Here is a 16013-nt window from a genome sequence, read left to right on the forward strand (position 1 = left end):
TTACCTGGTTGGGGCACCTGCTGGCTCAGTTGGAAGAGCACCCAACTCCAGATCTCAGGGTCATGAGCTCAAGCCCCACACTTGGTGTAGAGATTACTTAAATAAATAAAAACTTAAAAAAAAAAAAAGTTTACGTTGTTTCCTCATTGGAAAATGAAATGAGTGTTTGCTAATGTCCCTTCTCTTTAGGAGGTTCATAACTCCTTGACCTTCTGCAGGTTTCTCTCCTGCTGGGAAAAGGCTAGGGGATCCTGTTTTATAGAACTCACTATTTTGAAAAATCTTCAGATAAGCATACAAATGCTCTTACTTTACATAGGGACTTTAGACTGTCCTTCAGTTACCTTATGAAACTTTACATTCCCTGTGATGAGCGGAAAATAAATCAGGACTAGCTGCCTGAGAATAAAACTACAATCTAATAGGGATTACTGGAAGCAGTAAACATTAATTAATATTTAAAGTAATAAATAAAGATCCCTATAAGGAATGTAATCCAATTGTACAATTTTTTTTAGAATAAAATGTTTCCATCATAGTAAATTTTTTTTTTTTAAGATTTTATTTTAAAACTATCTCTATCCCCAACATAGGGCTCGAACCTACAATGCTGAGATCAAGAGTCGAATGCTCTATCGACTAAAACAGCCAGGCATCCCTGTTCATACAGTTTTAAAAAAAACTTTGTTCAGGGTTCCTTTTCCACAGAAACTTTAAAGATGACTTGGCAGTTTTGCTGTCATTAAAAATAACTTTGGGGGCCCCTGGGTGGCTCAGTGGGTTAAAGCCTCTGCCTTCGGCTCCGGTCATGATCCCGGGGTCCTGGGATCGAGCCCCGCATCGGGCTCTCTGCTCAGCGGGGAGCCTGCTTCCTCCTCTCTCTCTCTCCGCCTGCCTCTCTGCCTACTTGTGATCTCTGTCACATAAATAAATAAAATCTTTAAAAAAATAATAATAATAACTTTGAACATCTTCTTCCAAAACTCAGGTCTGTCTCAATTAGTTTCTGGTTTTCTTTTCTTTTCAGAAGTTGGCACTATCAATTTTAAGAGTGTTATTTGTCTTTCTAGGTGCTTGGATTTATTATTATAAATCAGGAAAAAAAAATCTTGTGAAATAAGCTCAAGAGTAAACTTATTTATTTTAAATATAATAAGGTTTTCCTGGGTTTTGGATTATCAATACCTTTGTCTTGCTGTGCATTATGTACTTCCAAGAGAGAATATGATCAGGTGTTCCCCAAACCTGTTTAACTGTGGAAGCTTTTGTTTTCTATGACACATCTCTTGGAACTAGTGTCCCTAAGAAAACATCTGAGAGGGGGCAACTGGGTGGCTCAGTGGGTTAAAGCCTCTGCCTTCAGCTCAGGTCATGATCCCAGGGTCCTGGGATTGAGCCCCGCATTGGGCTCTCTGCTCAGCAGGGAGCCTTCTTCCCCCCTCTCTCTGCCTGCCTCTCTGCCTACTTGTAATCTCTGTCTGTCAAATAAATAAATAAATAATCTTTAAAAAAAAAAAAAGAAAGAAAGCATCTGAGAAAGGTTTATTTATTTCCTATGGACCCCTTAACACAGTCTGTTTTTAAAAATTCCTGCAAAGAAATATATAAATCTTGTATACCATTATATGAGTTTTGGCACACGTGCACTCCCTTGGTGAGATTTGGCACACTTCCATCATCCTGGTATCTTCCTTTGTGCCTCTTCCCAGTCCGTACTACCCACTTCTGCAATCCCTTTTCTGACTTTTAGATTAGCCTGTTTTAGATCTTCATGCAAATGGAATCACACATTGTGTCCAGTTTCTTTTGCTTCGCATATGCTTATGAGATTAATGTTGTCAGAGATTAGCAACAGTTCATTCTTTTCAGTTACTGGGTATGTTCTGCTATTTAGAGTTACCACAGTCTTTTATCCATTCTGTTGATGGACATTTGGGTTGTTTCCAGCTTTGGGCCATTACGAATAAAAGAACTCTAAACATTCTTATAAAAATCTTTTGTGGTGGACACGTGTTTACAATTCTTCAGTCAAATACCCGGCAGTGGAATTATTGGGTCTGAAGGTAGGTTTGTGTTTGTACAGTAGTGCTTTCACACTGCAGTGCGCGCACAGACTGCTAGCTCCGTGTTGAGAGGGTTTTTTCAGGCCCCTGAATTGAGATATGATTGATATTAGAGGAAAGCTGTACCTAATTATTGTATACAACTTGACGAGTTTAGAGATAAGTGTACATCCATGGAGTCATCACCATAATCCCTGCCATGAGTGTGCCCATTAACTCCGAAAGTTTCTTTCCACCATCTTTATTGTTGTTATTGTGTTATTAGTGAAAAGACGGCAACATAAGATCTACACTATTAGCAGAATTTATGTATACAATATAGTATTATTAATTCTGGCCGCTCTGCTGTACAGGACCTTTAGGACTTATTCCTCTAGTAGAACTGAAACCTTGTGCCCTTTGACTAATACCTCCCTGCTTCCCCCTTTTCTCAGCTCTGGGCAGCTGTCATTCCATTTTCTGCTCCTAGGAGTTTGACTGTTTCAGATTTCTTATCTACGTGGTATCATGTAGTATTTGTCCTTTTGTGTCTGGCTAGTTTCACTTAGTGTAATGTCCTCCAGGTTCATCCATGTTGTCACAAATGGAGAGATTTATTTTTTTTAAAGGCTGAATAATACTTTATTGCACATTTATACCATATTTTCTTTATCCATTCATCCATGGATGAACATTGAGGTTGTTTCTATATCTTGGCTTGTGAATCCTGCGGCAATGAACATCGGAGGACAGGTGTCTCTTTGAGATCCTGATTTTAATTCCTTTGACTGTCTACCCAGAACTGGGTTTACAGGATCATATGATATTCGTATTTTAATTCTTTGTGAGGAACCTCCATATTGTTTTCCGTAGTGGCTGTACTGGTTTCTAGAGTTTTTGATTCAGTACATCGTGGATGGGTTATGAGAGTTTGCATTTCCCACAAGACCAAGGTAATGTTGATGCCGTTAGTTTTTGGATTGCACTCTGAGTACTCTGGTTGTATGAGAAATTGCTGAACCTTTTTCTAAAGTAGTTGTACCATTTGATACTCTCATCAACACTACCTGAGAGATCTAGTTGTTTCACATCTTCACCAGCATTTGGTGTGTCATTCTTTAATGAAGATCAGTCGTGGAAGACCAGGTTGGCTATTCAGAAGATTCTTGTTCAAGAGTGTGGTGGTATTTATAGGAAAAATACAAAAAAATTTGGAGATAAAACAGTAATAATGTTTGAAACTTTTTAAATTTTATTCATTCATGATATATTTTAGTTAGCATTCATATGAACACAATTATTTTGATTAATGTTCTGTATATCTTTAAGTGTGACATACATTATAAAATTTATAACCATATAATTATATGATGTGTAAGTTATTTATATTAATTATTAATAACTATAGTAATCGCTAATAGTTAATAACTGAATTGAATATAATTATATGATTTATACTAGGAAGGGATAGTAAAACTTTGATTGCCTTGTCTGAAAGAAACCTGGCAAATGCACTAAATTAATTTACTTTTATTTCCTTTTAGAATTTCAACAAGTACACATCACTCCACCAAAATTTATTTTGAAGCCAAGACCAAAAAGAAGTAAACGGCAGGTATGTATTCATAGGTTATTCTTTGATGTTTTAAAAACACGTGGCAACTCCCAGTCATTTAACTCTACATTAAGTCTCTGTAAGGTCTCCGTAAGAGGGTTAAGTATTAGTTTTGGCATTTGTCAGGGTTTGGTGAACAGTGAGGTGACAGATCTGTAGGAACAGTGGAGGGTGGACATGTTGTTTCATAGTCTCAAAAAGGACTCAAGATAGTGTTGATAATGTGGTTATTCATCAAACAGATGGATTATGGCCCCAGCTATGGCATCTCCAGTTCTTTCTATCATAGGCCTCTTTTCTTGCCTAGGTTGTATCATGTCATGGAGTCTACTTGTAAAAATACCCCCTTAAGCGGGAATCCATCAGGTTTTTGTTTTTTTTTTTAAAGATTTTATTTATTTATTTGACAGACAGAGATCACAAGTAGGCAGACAGGCAGGCAGAGAGAGAGGGGAAACAGACTCCCTGCACAGGTGCCTGTGCCTGGTTCTGTTCTAAGAATTTCAATCATATTAATACACTTGATCCTTTTAAAATCTTATGAGGAAGGTAGTATTATTATTATTATCACCATTTTACTACTAAGAACATTGAGGTATAAGAAGCTTAAGAACCTTGCCCAAGGTAATAGTGGTGGAGTTCAGTTTCTGACCTAGAAAGTCTAGTCTCAGAGAAGTGTTCATAACCATTTATGCTTTATATAGTTCTGCCTCTCAGAAGGCTTTGTGTTCCATGAATTGCTACCACAAGCTTTATGTATTTTGTGGATATATGTATATATTGAGGCCCAGTTAAGTAAATGACGATTGCCAACAAGATTTAATTTGAAATAATGTTTATTTTCATGAATTATGAGATCAGAGGATAGGATAATTTTCTTTTATTTTTTCTTCTCAAATTTTTTAATGGGGGGCACCTGGGTAGCTCGGTCAGTTGAGAGTCTGCCTTCAGTTTAGGTCGTGATCCCAGGGTCCTGGAATGGAACCTGCACAGGGCTCATCAGGAGCTCATCAGGCTCCCTGCTCAGTGGGGAGTCTGCTTCTCCCTCTCCATCTGCCCCTCCTTCTGCTTGTGTTTTTTTCTCTCTCTTTCAAATAAATAAATAAAAACTTCTTAAAATTATTTATTTATTTAAAATTTTATTTATTTATTTAAAAAAATTTTTAATTTAAGTTCAGTTAATTAATATATAATGTATTATTGGTTTCAGAGGTAGAAGTCAGTGATTCATCGGTCTTACATAATACCAAGTGCTCATTAAATCACGTGCCTTCCTTAATGTCCAGTACCCAGTTACCCCATCCCCCAACTCCCTCCCCTCCAGCAAACCTCAGTTTGTTTCCTATGATTAAGAGTTTCTTATGGTTTGTCTCCCTCTCTGATTTCCTCTTGTTTAATTTTTCCCTCCCTTCCCCTATGATCCTTTGTTTTGTTTCTTAAATTCCACATACAAGTGAGATCATATGATAAGCATGATAAGGATGGCATTATGGAAAACGTTCATTTTACAGCTCTTGTTAAAGACTGTGTTATAGACGAACTGTATATGGCTGCCTTAGTGTCCTACCAGTAGCATCCACTGATTGTGATTTTGAAGGTGGAGAAAATCGTCACTGAACAGACAGATATAATATAGCTGTAATAGATAATGAAAAACTGCCTGGAAGTTCTCAAAACTATCTGAACAAAGCTCTTATATCATTTGGGGATCCCTTGAACTGTACCAGAGGAAGAAAGGGCATTCTCAATCCCAGATTTGGATATTATAGGATAAAAGTGTCCATTAGACACCCCCTGTATCCTCTCAGAGATCCTCAGAAGCTTAAATTAAACCAGAAAGAATGTACTTCATGTGTTACAATCTCCAAGATACACTGGGTGAATGAAAGTAGCCTGATGCAAAAACTAGTGAAATAAATAAAAGTACTAAATCAAATATATGTTTTATTTGATTTTATATGCATAACTATTTCTGTTATTTCTGTGCTAAACCCATTGTAGGGAGAAAGGTTAGCAACTAGGTAGGTAGGGAACAGAAGTGAAAGGAAGACTTCAATCCCGAACCTCTTTATAGTTCTTTATTTAATCTTTGACTCATATGAATTTATTGCCTGTTTAAAAACTGAGTAAAATTGACAAAAATGAGACAAATTCTGAAGGGATAAAAGTGGAAATGTTGTTTATTTCTCTCACATGTTTTAGTTTTTTTAAATTAAAACACTTTTTCAGCCTTATTGAAGTATAATTAATTGACAAAATTGTAAAATACTTGAAGTATAAAATGGGATGATTTTATATATATAGTGAAAAGAACGTCTCCATTGAATTAATTAATGTATCTGTCACCTCACATATTTACCTTTTTTCCCCCTTAGTGAAAACATTTAAGTTCTGCCAGCAAATTTCTATTATATAAGACAGTGTTATCAATGTTGCTGTTCATGAGTGAATGGATCAAGAAAATGTTTTATTTACATATATATACACACATATGTATAGTGGAGTTTCATTTAGCCTTGAAAAAAAAAGAAATCCTACCATTTTTGACAACATGGATGAACCTGGAAGGCATTGTGCTAAATGAAAGAAGCCAAACAAAAAAGATAAATACCGCATGGTATATCACTTACATGTGGAAACAAGAAAAAAAAAAGTCAAATTCACAAAACAGTAGAAAAGTGGTTGCATGCAACATAATGTGTAACATATTTTTTAGTTTTCCACAGCTACAGCCAAGTTCAGAGGGCTTATTTAGGTGCTATTTCTTTTACCATATTGCAGCTTCGTCGACATCCTCGTAATGTGGAGGAGGAAACCAAATATATTGAGCTGATGATTGTCAACGATCATCTGATGGTAGGATTTGCTGAACCGTCTGTTGGTTGAACTTGTCTGGGCCAAGGGGTAAAACTGGTGGGTGCAGAAATATGTTTAGAAGAAACAAGAAACCCAGAAAATTTTAACTTGGAAAAGACATTTGTGTATCTCGATGCATTTTGTTAGCCAGTAACAACCTCTAACTTGGAAACATTCTTAGGTGGAAGTAACTAGGAGTACTTTGTGACATTCCAGAAATATTTCTTTGACTTAAAATTAGTCAACCCTTTGGATTTGCTTAATGAATATTTGTATATTGAGGAAATCAGCAAGGCACCAGTAATATGACACTGTAGTTTGCAGTGTACAACTTTATCCTAATAAAAGGAAAGGAGTTTTTCAGTTTCTGGCTTGCTATGCAGCAAACCATATGGAAATGCTTATATAGGCAAGCAGTGAAGATTTTAGGATAGGAATCTGGAAAAAACTTCCTTCTTGCTGAGTCATTTATTTTGACCGAGAGTATGTATTTTCAGTTCATGGGCATGTTGTAGGCAGTGGCTTACATTTACAGCACAGCAGTGAGTTATAATGTTAATTGCTCTATAAAACCACAGTTTTAAACTAAACATGTTCAGTGAAGCACATTGCTGTATTTTACTTAATTTCAGGTTTAAGTGCATTTTAATTTACTTGAGTGATTTAGTTGAGGGAAAATATGTCATTTGCATATGATTAAGCAAACATTGATCATCTATTCTTGCTACTACTACTACAACTAATAAAATCCAGATTGAGTTTTTCTTCTTGGTTCAGGCTAGAACTAAGTTTTATCTTTCTAACCTCTTTGAAGTCAGTGAATGTTACTGTTTCCTGAGATTTTTATATGATCAGAATAAGTTGTAAGAACATATAATTTCAACTTTTTAGAATAGCACACATTCAGATGTCTATAGAGATCTATAGGCAGATAACACAAATGAAGTAAGCCAGATGTGAAACAATAGGGAGGGGTGAGGCTTGTGGCAAAAGAAAGATACCTGACCTGATTAATGGGAGTGGTTGCCTCTCCGTACTTGCTCGTTTTCACCATGGGGGGGATGCTAATTATAAGCGAAGCCCAAAACTAGGTTTTACATGATATTTCCTGGTTTTAAAAACACTACTGAGGCCAAACAAAAGGTTTATGTCAGCCACATCTAGCTTTTAGCTACCTCTTTGTGACCCTTATTGTAGGGCTTTCTTCTCCTTTACTGATTAAGTCTTATAGAACTAGTGAGTTTTTAAAGTTATAGCAGTATTCACATACACTTTCTGGCTATCTACCCTACTTGTATTTGCATGTCTTGTAATTCATAGAGAACTTTCATATGTTTTTTCATTTTTAATAACAATTCTGTGTTAAAAATAAACTTGTGAAATGAATGGAATAGGTATTTTTATTTCATCTCACCTTTGAGTAAACTGAGGCCTCAAAATTTTAAGAGCCTTGCCTCAGACTACACAGCATATAAGGAACTAGTTCTTAACTGTTATAATTTTTTTATAGAAAGCCATAGAGATGTTTCAGTTACACCGTATTTTCTTTGCCGAGGTGATTATTTGGAAGCCCTTCACTTTTGTTTGTTTCTTTTGTTTTCAGTTTAAAAAACATCGGCTTTCAGTTGTACATACTAATACATATGCGAAATCTGTGGTGAACATGGCGGATTTAGTAAGTATCAACTAGATTCAGTATTGCCATAGAAGAATGTCATCTCCTGATTGCTAACAGAATGGACAATATGGTTCTTGTATTTTTGGTGCTCTGAATTGAGCGTCTGGCAAGGTGTCCCTTAAGTCCCTCGTTACCTTGCTGTGGACTTGATTGATTTTGATCTCTGACTGGGAAGATGATAAAAGGGGGTGGTCAAAGTTACCCGTGGATTGATGCTTGAAATTTCTCCTTATGTTTTCCACATTGAAAAATAAAAAGTTGAGTCCTAGTCCTTAACAGAGTACTTCCAACATTGGAGAAGCAGTATAGGCAGTTGTGCTATTTTCAAGAGAGTGCCTGTTTGTGTATGAATCATGCGCTAGTAATCCCACTATATTTACTTTCTGAATCTTTTCTTGACAAGGCACTGTAGGTAGCTTCTCCATGAGTTTAATTGGGGCCAGTCAGGTTACATAGAAATTATATCCCAGGGGAGTCTTCGTTGTTCTGTTCTTCGCTTGGGAAACCCAGGAATGCATGAAATCTTTCTCCAGGGTCCCAGAAAACAGAGTGGGGAGATCCTTGAAAAAGGTTGCAAACGTTTTGTCAAAAAGTGTTCTTTTGTTTCTAACTAGTGCATTCTTCTTTGGGTTTTAGTTGTAAAGAGTTTGACTCTCTGTAACTCAAGGAAAATGCATGTGAATTAGAGAAATAATTATCTCCCTTAAAGACAATAGAGGTTTTTACCTTTAACTAAAACCCAAGAGTTTTCATAAAAGGAGTTTTATAGTCCTGTTCATAAATCATTTGACTTTACCACATGTATAACTGGTGTGTTTCTTTTGTTAAATACCAGATATATAAAGATCAACTGAAGACAAGGATAGTATTGGTTGCCATGGAAACCTGGGCAGCGGACAATAAGTTTGCCATATCTGAAAATCCACTGATTACCCTACGTGAATTTATGAAATACAGGAGGGATTTTATCAAAGAGAAGAGTGATGCAGTTCACCTTTTTTCGTACGTAACTTTGATTTATTGCTTTTTTTTGGTTCCCTGATAAATGCTGTATTACTTGAGACTGAGATGTATCCTTTCTCCTGTATAATGAAAGTAAGATTTGACATGGCAATACATTTGAAAGGAGTTTTAAAGTGTAGGTTGTTACGAGTTGTCATGAAAGTGTAAAAAGTTTACTTTTGAGTTATTTTATTATTGTATGTATATTTTTATTTACTTTTCAAGAGATTTAAGCAGAACATTTATTGAGTAAAAGTATTGTTAATACTCATAAAGAATACTCTTGACAGATGAATTATATTTAAAGTTTCCGTATTTTAAATGTTAGTGTTCCCTTTGCTTTGGTTCTAAGGTGAGACCTTAGTATTTCTGGAGTTTGTTTTTAATTTTTTCTCAATTTCATGGGTTTTTTTTTTTTTTGAGGTAAAATTCATATTTGATATAATAGCAGACTATATATTATAGCATTTAAAAAACACGATTTTGTAAAGTAAGATCTGTTGAAGGAAGTTATAAATGGAAGTAAAAGAGTGTATTTTTGTGTAACTTTTACATTTTACACAATTTCACATTTATAGAAATGTTGCAGGAATAATACAAGGAGATATATGCTCTTTACCCAGATTTGTTAATTATTTACATTTTGCCCCATTTGCTTATGATTTTCTTCTTTCTTTCCTTCTTCCCTTTTCCCTCCCTCCCTTCCTTTTTTCCTTTCATCCATTTATCTATCGATTTTTTTTTTTTTTCCCGAACCATTTGAGAGCAAGTTGGAGATACTCACTTACTGGGCCTTCATTACTAAATACATGTATATTCCCTAAAGATAAAGACATTCTCTTATATCACTGTAGTAAATTATTAAATTTTTATCAATTAAATTTTTATTACATTTTATTAAAATTTATATTTAAATTATTAAAACTAGAAAATGTAACGAGATACAATACTTTTAAGTAACCTATATTCAGGTTTCTCCAACTGTCTGAATAATGTCTTTGATAGATAATTCCCTCCCCCCATTCAGGATCTCATACAAGGTCATGCATCACATTTAATTGTCCTGTCTCTTCTGTCTCCTTTAATTTGGGACATTTCCTCTGCCTTTCTTTGTTTATTTTGGGTTTAACATTCTTGAAGAGTGTAGGTCAGTTATGTTATAGAAGGTTCCCCATCGTGGGGATGTCTGATGTTTTCCCGTTAAGAGATTCAAGTTGGGCATTTTGATCAGAAATACCACAGAAGTGATTTTGTATCCCTTCTCAGAGTACACTGTGTTAGTGATTTTTTTAAACCAGTATAGTTCTGTTGAAGGTATTATTGCTCATGTGGGGAAACATCCTTTTCAGAAACTCTTTTGTTCAGTTACGTGTGTAAACAATATTCACATTCCTCCCTTTATCTCAGGAATATACAAAATAGGAATGTATTTGCATTGAGAAAATAAGTGTGGTAAATTAATAATGAGAGGTACAGTGATACTTGGAACTCTGAACAGTAAGCATTTTTCATTTCCTTTTCTAAAAGGGGAAGTCAATTTGAGAGTAGCCGGAGCGGGGCGGCTTATATTGGTGGGATTTGCTCGTTGCTGAAAGGAGGAGGCGTGAATGAAGTAGGTGTGAACATCTGTACAATACAAAGTGGTATGATGGCTGAAAATGTTTTCCTAATATTTAAGAGATAATTTCTCATATTCCATATTCTCTAGGTGTTAGGTTGTTTTATTCACAACCAATATGGTTGCTATAAATGACCATAGGACAGAGAATAGGAAAATAATGGAAGATAATATTTGATAATTCTTTCATGTTCTACTAGTATAATCTCCAAATTTAGCTATTTAAAGATTATATAAATAAAATCTTTACTTTTATTTTTATTAAAAATAAGGCCCTGTTACTTTGGCTGATTTCCTGGAGAATTGAGTAATTCATGGAGCATTAACTTATTGCCTAACAACCCAACTGGAAATTTTCTTCCTTCTTCAATATTTGGCAGATTTTTGGATGAAAAAATAGATTAAATTTTCCAAAGAGTTCTTTTTACCCCTAAGGCCCTAAGTCTCATGGAAGTGATCTAGAAGAAAACTACTTGAATCTACATATTGAAGAAAATATCTTTAGGTCTCAAGTTTCTTTAGATCACAGATCATTCCCACTTCCTGTCACTCATACTGTTTGTTTTCTGAAGCCGCATTCTATTTAATTTGGGAAAATTTTGGGCATGCAAGTGGACACACAAAAATGAATAAGTTCCATATAATGTACAGATTTATTAATATCTAAAAGACGGACTGAAGTATATACAAGTATTAAGGTTTTCAGATATGTCACTGGTAAAATTTATACTCAGAATTAAACTTAAGTTTCTAAGCCCAAAAGGTAGTGATTCTCTGGCTTTTAGTCTTCCTTGTTAGATTGAATCAAATGTGGGTTTATTTCTTTCAGCTTTTCCTAAGTGCTCCATTGTTTAGCTTTATCTATTGTATGTTTAACCTCTGCTAATTAGGATTTTTAGAAATTACTTGATCCCAAATATATCGTGACATTTTTCTCTGGGCCATCTTAAATAAAAAATAATTCTTGTTTACATGTATTTTGTTTTTGCTCTTGTTTTTCAGTTTGGGAAAACTGATTTAATGGCCGTTACACTCGCCCAGTCATTAGCCCATAATATTGGTATTATCTCAGACAAAAGAAAGTTGGCAAGTGGTAAGTTCACCCTGTGGTTTAGTTGTATTTAAAATGGACTCTCTGTAAGTGTTTTGGAGAATGAGATTTTAAATTCAGTTGTTTGATCAAAAGAGTTTGGGTGGTGGTATGAGATAAACAGCTGGGGCATACAGTATTTTCTTCAAAAATGTTTCAAGGTGTTTGTCGTGCAGGTGAAAATTTATCCATGTGTAATAAACATTTAAAGCTATGTGATGATAAATTCATTGTTGAATTTAACCTTAAAAAAGGACAAAATAAGCTCAGTTTGGTCATTTTAAATGGTCAGTACAGAATCTTAGGCTTATAGGTTCAAGGCATACCGTTTTATTATGGTTTATTTAAAACATCTCTTACTATGGCCACAGAGGAGAACTTGCCTGCTAACGGGCTCAGTAAAATATAAACTATACTAGGATTAGCATCTAGCAAGAATATATTTTCCCAAGTAGGTAACGTTAATTCACCAGGAATAGTCAAACATCATGTATTTGGAGTAAAGTTGATTGGAATCCTGTTTATCTTATTATTTTAATAACAAATATAAATACTGTTTATTTGACTAATAACTTTTACCATTTCTGAAGCCTGTTATAAGACAGATAATCAAATGCTAGTATTATCTACATCTAGATACTCATTTAATCCTCAAGATAATCCTACAAGATAACCATCATTAGCCCCATTTTACAGAATAAGGTGACTGGATGTTAAAAGGGTAACGTCTCCAAGATTACTCATATAGTAAGTGGCAAGTCCACGTTTTGAGCCCAGGTATTTTAAGCCTTTCTGCTTAAACAATACATTGTACTGCCTTCTACCAGCAGCTTTGGTGCAGAGGTTTTAAAACTAGACAAGAAATCCTAAGAATTCCCATAAGGGACTGTGAAACCAGAATCCTATAATGATGCTGTTTCATTGGTATTGGGTTGTTAAGCCATTTTAAAGCATTTCAACGAATGCTTTAGAAATAAGGCCACTTGTTTAAATATCAAGATTTTATTTTAGTAAAAATTATATAATCTTGATGTAGCCAAAGTTGATTTTTTGTTATTATGCATTGCATGCAAAACTTCAAGTATAAGGAAAATTAGAAAGCAGGTATTACTTTTTAAAAGGTATTTAAGGAATAAAGTGAAGATATACTTTTCAAAATAGACCACTCTAATGCATCTGTTTTCACTTTGTAAAAAGGCATGTGTATTCGTTTTCCCTTAGGTGAGTGTAAATGTGAGGACACGTGGTCCGGATGCATAATGGGAGACACTGGGTGAGCCACTTCTATTTGCAAATAATTCCCTTTTCCTTTCCCTGCTGTGCTGCTGTCTCCTTCGGAACATGACACCAACAACTTAGTGCATGGAACCTCACCACTGACATTAAAAAGAAAATGGGCCGTAGGTTTCCTCAGTGGCTCTGTATTATAAAATATTTTCACAAAATCATCTCTTATTTATGAAAACAATTGTTATCAGTTAAAATAGAAGAGCAAAGACTTTGTTAGCCTTTCATCTAGGCTAGAAAAATAAGAGGAGAGGGACAGCTTTGTTCTTCATGGCTTACCTACTAATTTTCTTTTCTTTTGTCTCTTCAATTCCAGTTAAATAGGTTGTAAACAGTGGTGTGCTGGTAAACTGATTCTCAAAATCAAAAACAGGAAAAGAGCCTGGATTTTTAGCTTGCTCTGATTTTTGTGATGTAAATACTCCTACAAGGGCTGATTTCAAGCTACCAGTAGTACATCCCTGAGCAAGGAGTAGGGAAGAGATAGATCTATTTCCTCTGTGCTCCCAAAAAGGTTTTTGTTTCTATACCCTTCACACACTATTAGGGTCCAATCTTGTATTTATTTTTTCTTAGTAAATTGTACAACCATTCCTTTCATGCCAAGCTCATCACTACTCCTTGCCGTAAACTTTTATCATCTTGAGCTTTTATTGTGTTAATGACATTCCAGACATCCAGGCAACTTTCAGCTTCCCCCTTTCCCTCCTGAACTCCATTTCCATCATCATTGAAAAGACATAAAGAGTAGAAGAGTGAAACCTTATATATACCCTCAGTCGACCTAAAAAAAAAAACACTTACGTAGTTAAATCCCCCTTGTGTTCTCTCTTGTTGCTCCCCAACCCCAGCCAAAGTCACTGTGTCTTGAATTTGGTTCATACTATTCACAAGTCCCTTTTAATACTTTTATTGTTCATATGTGTATGTTGAAGTAATACATAGCATTGCTTTGCATGTTTTTAGTTTATGTGAGTCATACCATATGTAGTCTTCTGTGATTTGCTTTTTTTGATCTTTATGTTTGTAAGATTTATCCATGCTGTTAATACACAGCTCTGGTTCATTGAATGTATACAGCACAAATTCCTCCATTCTCCTCTTCGTGCACATGAATCATACCATTTTCCTGCTCTGAACTTTTATTGAGTCTCTGTTATCTGAAGAATTAAGGTTTGGAGTTCTTCCTCCAGTACTTGGATGTGCATAATCTTTCTTCAGGCTCATTTATAACCTCATTTTCCACTGCTGTTCATGGTTGGTTTGCTTATTATGATAGTAAGACAGGGGTTTCCAGGTTTTTTGATTTTCTAGCCATAATCCTACACGGATTTTAAGCTTCTTAAAAATTTGCTTACCATGAATGTACATTAATTTCCAGCCTCCTTTGATTCCTTTGATATATTCTTTTCATTTGGAATTCTCATTTCTCTCCAACCACATTTCTAGCCATTTGAGATTTGTTATAATTTTAATACCTGCATTGTCATTTAATTCCATATAGTCCTTATGCTTTGCCTCACCAATTAGTTGTAAATTTTTGACAATTACATCTTACACTAGTAGGTACTTCTGTTTGACCTCACACCTCATAATCCCTTGATACACTTGATTTTCAATAAATATTTATTGATATTTGCATTTTGAACTCCTCTAAGAAATGCATGATAAGGAAGATAAATGATAGAGGGAATGTATCTGGAAACATGTATTAAAATATTTTTCAAAATATCTTTGGACTTTCTGTTTAGTAATAAAAGGGAACAGTAAACGTCTTTTTCCATAGTTGTAATTTTCCAACACTTACTAAATTCCAAGCTAGTGGTTCTTGTCTTTTGAAAGTTATGTAGTATGTTGTGTTCGATTATTCTGCTTAATTATTAAAAACAAAATTTTACAGGCCATCTACCTAGACTAAGTGTAATGTGTAGCAAAATCAGAAGGTGACACTCAGAAATGTGCATAGCTCTTGCATTGGAACTGCTCTTACATCAAATAAGTGTGTGCAAGAGAAAAGCTTTTTAAAGAAAACATTGCCTGGCGTGATGCTCTATGTCATTTGAGCTATGTCACACACCATGTAACAGTACTAATTATGGACATGATTTTCCTGGGGGCACTTCCCCTCTCATTTCTACTTTGTGAAGTCTCTGTGTACTGCTACATGTTGGAAAGCACGTAGAAAAGCACGTTGAAATTAATACCAGCCCTAGTTAAAGGTATAAAAATTAAATTTTAATAGGTATCAAAATTAAAATTTTGAGAAAGCATTGAATATAATAGATACATTATCCTGCAAAAAAGAAGTTTTCTTGAAGAGCCTGGGAGATTTCTGCTTTCAGGTGCTCAAAGAGCTGTGGCACGGTGGAGGAAGTCATCTTATTTGATACAGGTCACCATAAAGAACTGTGTGTGACACAGCGAAAGCAAGAGCAATCCACAAATTCCTACTGTTGATATATAGAAAGAAGGAAGGCAGATGAAATGAACGAAGTGAAATAAGTCAGATTAATGTAAGCTGAGAATACCTTTATTTGGCATGAAACACTTGAGAAATTAGTTTAGGGTGAATAATCACTGTAAATTCCATTCACTGATTCACAAAGCATTAGCCCCTGTGCTAGAAAGAAGTAGGGATATAAGTGCACATAGTGCATAAAGGCTGGTGGGAGAGACTTTATAAAAACTACTTGTTATCATCTTTTATAAAAGCTCAGTGTAAAACGATTTTTGAAAAACACAGAAAATTAAATTTTTGTCACTCCTTTTCTCCTTTTTAAAGTACTACTAATCAGTATTTTTTTCCATTTTTATTATTCTTTTAT

General features: G+C 34.9%; 1 protein-coding gene across 8 annotated transcripts in view; it reads left to right on the forward strand.

Moving 5' to 3' along the window:
• Positions 1–16013, forward strand: part of LOC111147283 (ADAM metallopeptidase domain 22) — a 220380-nt gene that overhangs the window by 152125 nt on the left and 52242 nt on the right. For all 8 annotated transcript variants that reach the window (XM_022503232.1, XM_022503234.1, XM_022503231.1 and 5 more), the window contains exons 8-14: positions 3587–3657; positions 6439–6513; positions 8117–8188; positions 9027–9193; positions 10721–10805; positions 11814–11904; positions 13123–13174. In XM_022503232.1, the coding sequence (XP_022358940.1) occupies positions 3587–3657; positions 6439–6513; positions 8117–8188; positions 9027–9193; positions 10721–10805; positions 11814–11904; positions 13123–13174 (613 nt within the window). The remainder of the gene's footprint in view (positions 1–3586; positions 3658–6438; positions 6514–8116; positions 8189–9026; positions 9194–10720; positions 10806–11813; positions 11905–13122; positions 13175–16013) is intronic.

This window comes from Enhydra lutris, unplaced genomic scaffold (assembly GCF_002288905.1).
Source record: "Enhydra lutris kenyoni isolate GAN:26980312 unplaced genomic scaffold, ASM228890v2 scaffoldscaffold16, whole genome shotgun sequence".
Classification (NCBI taxonomy): domain Eukaryota; kingdom Metazoa; phylum Chordata; class Mammalia; order Carnivora; family Mustelidae; genus Enhydra; species Enhydra lutris.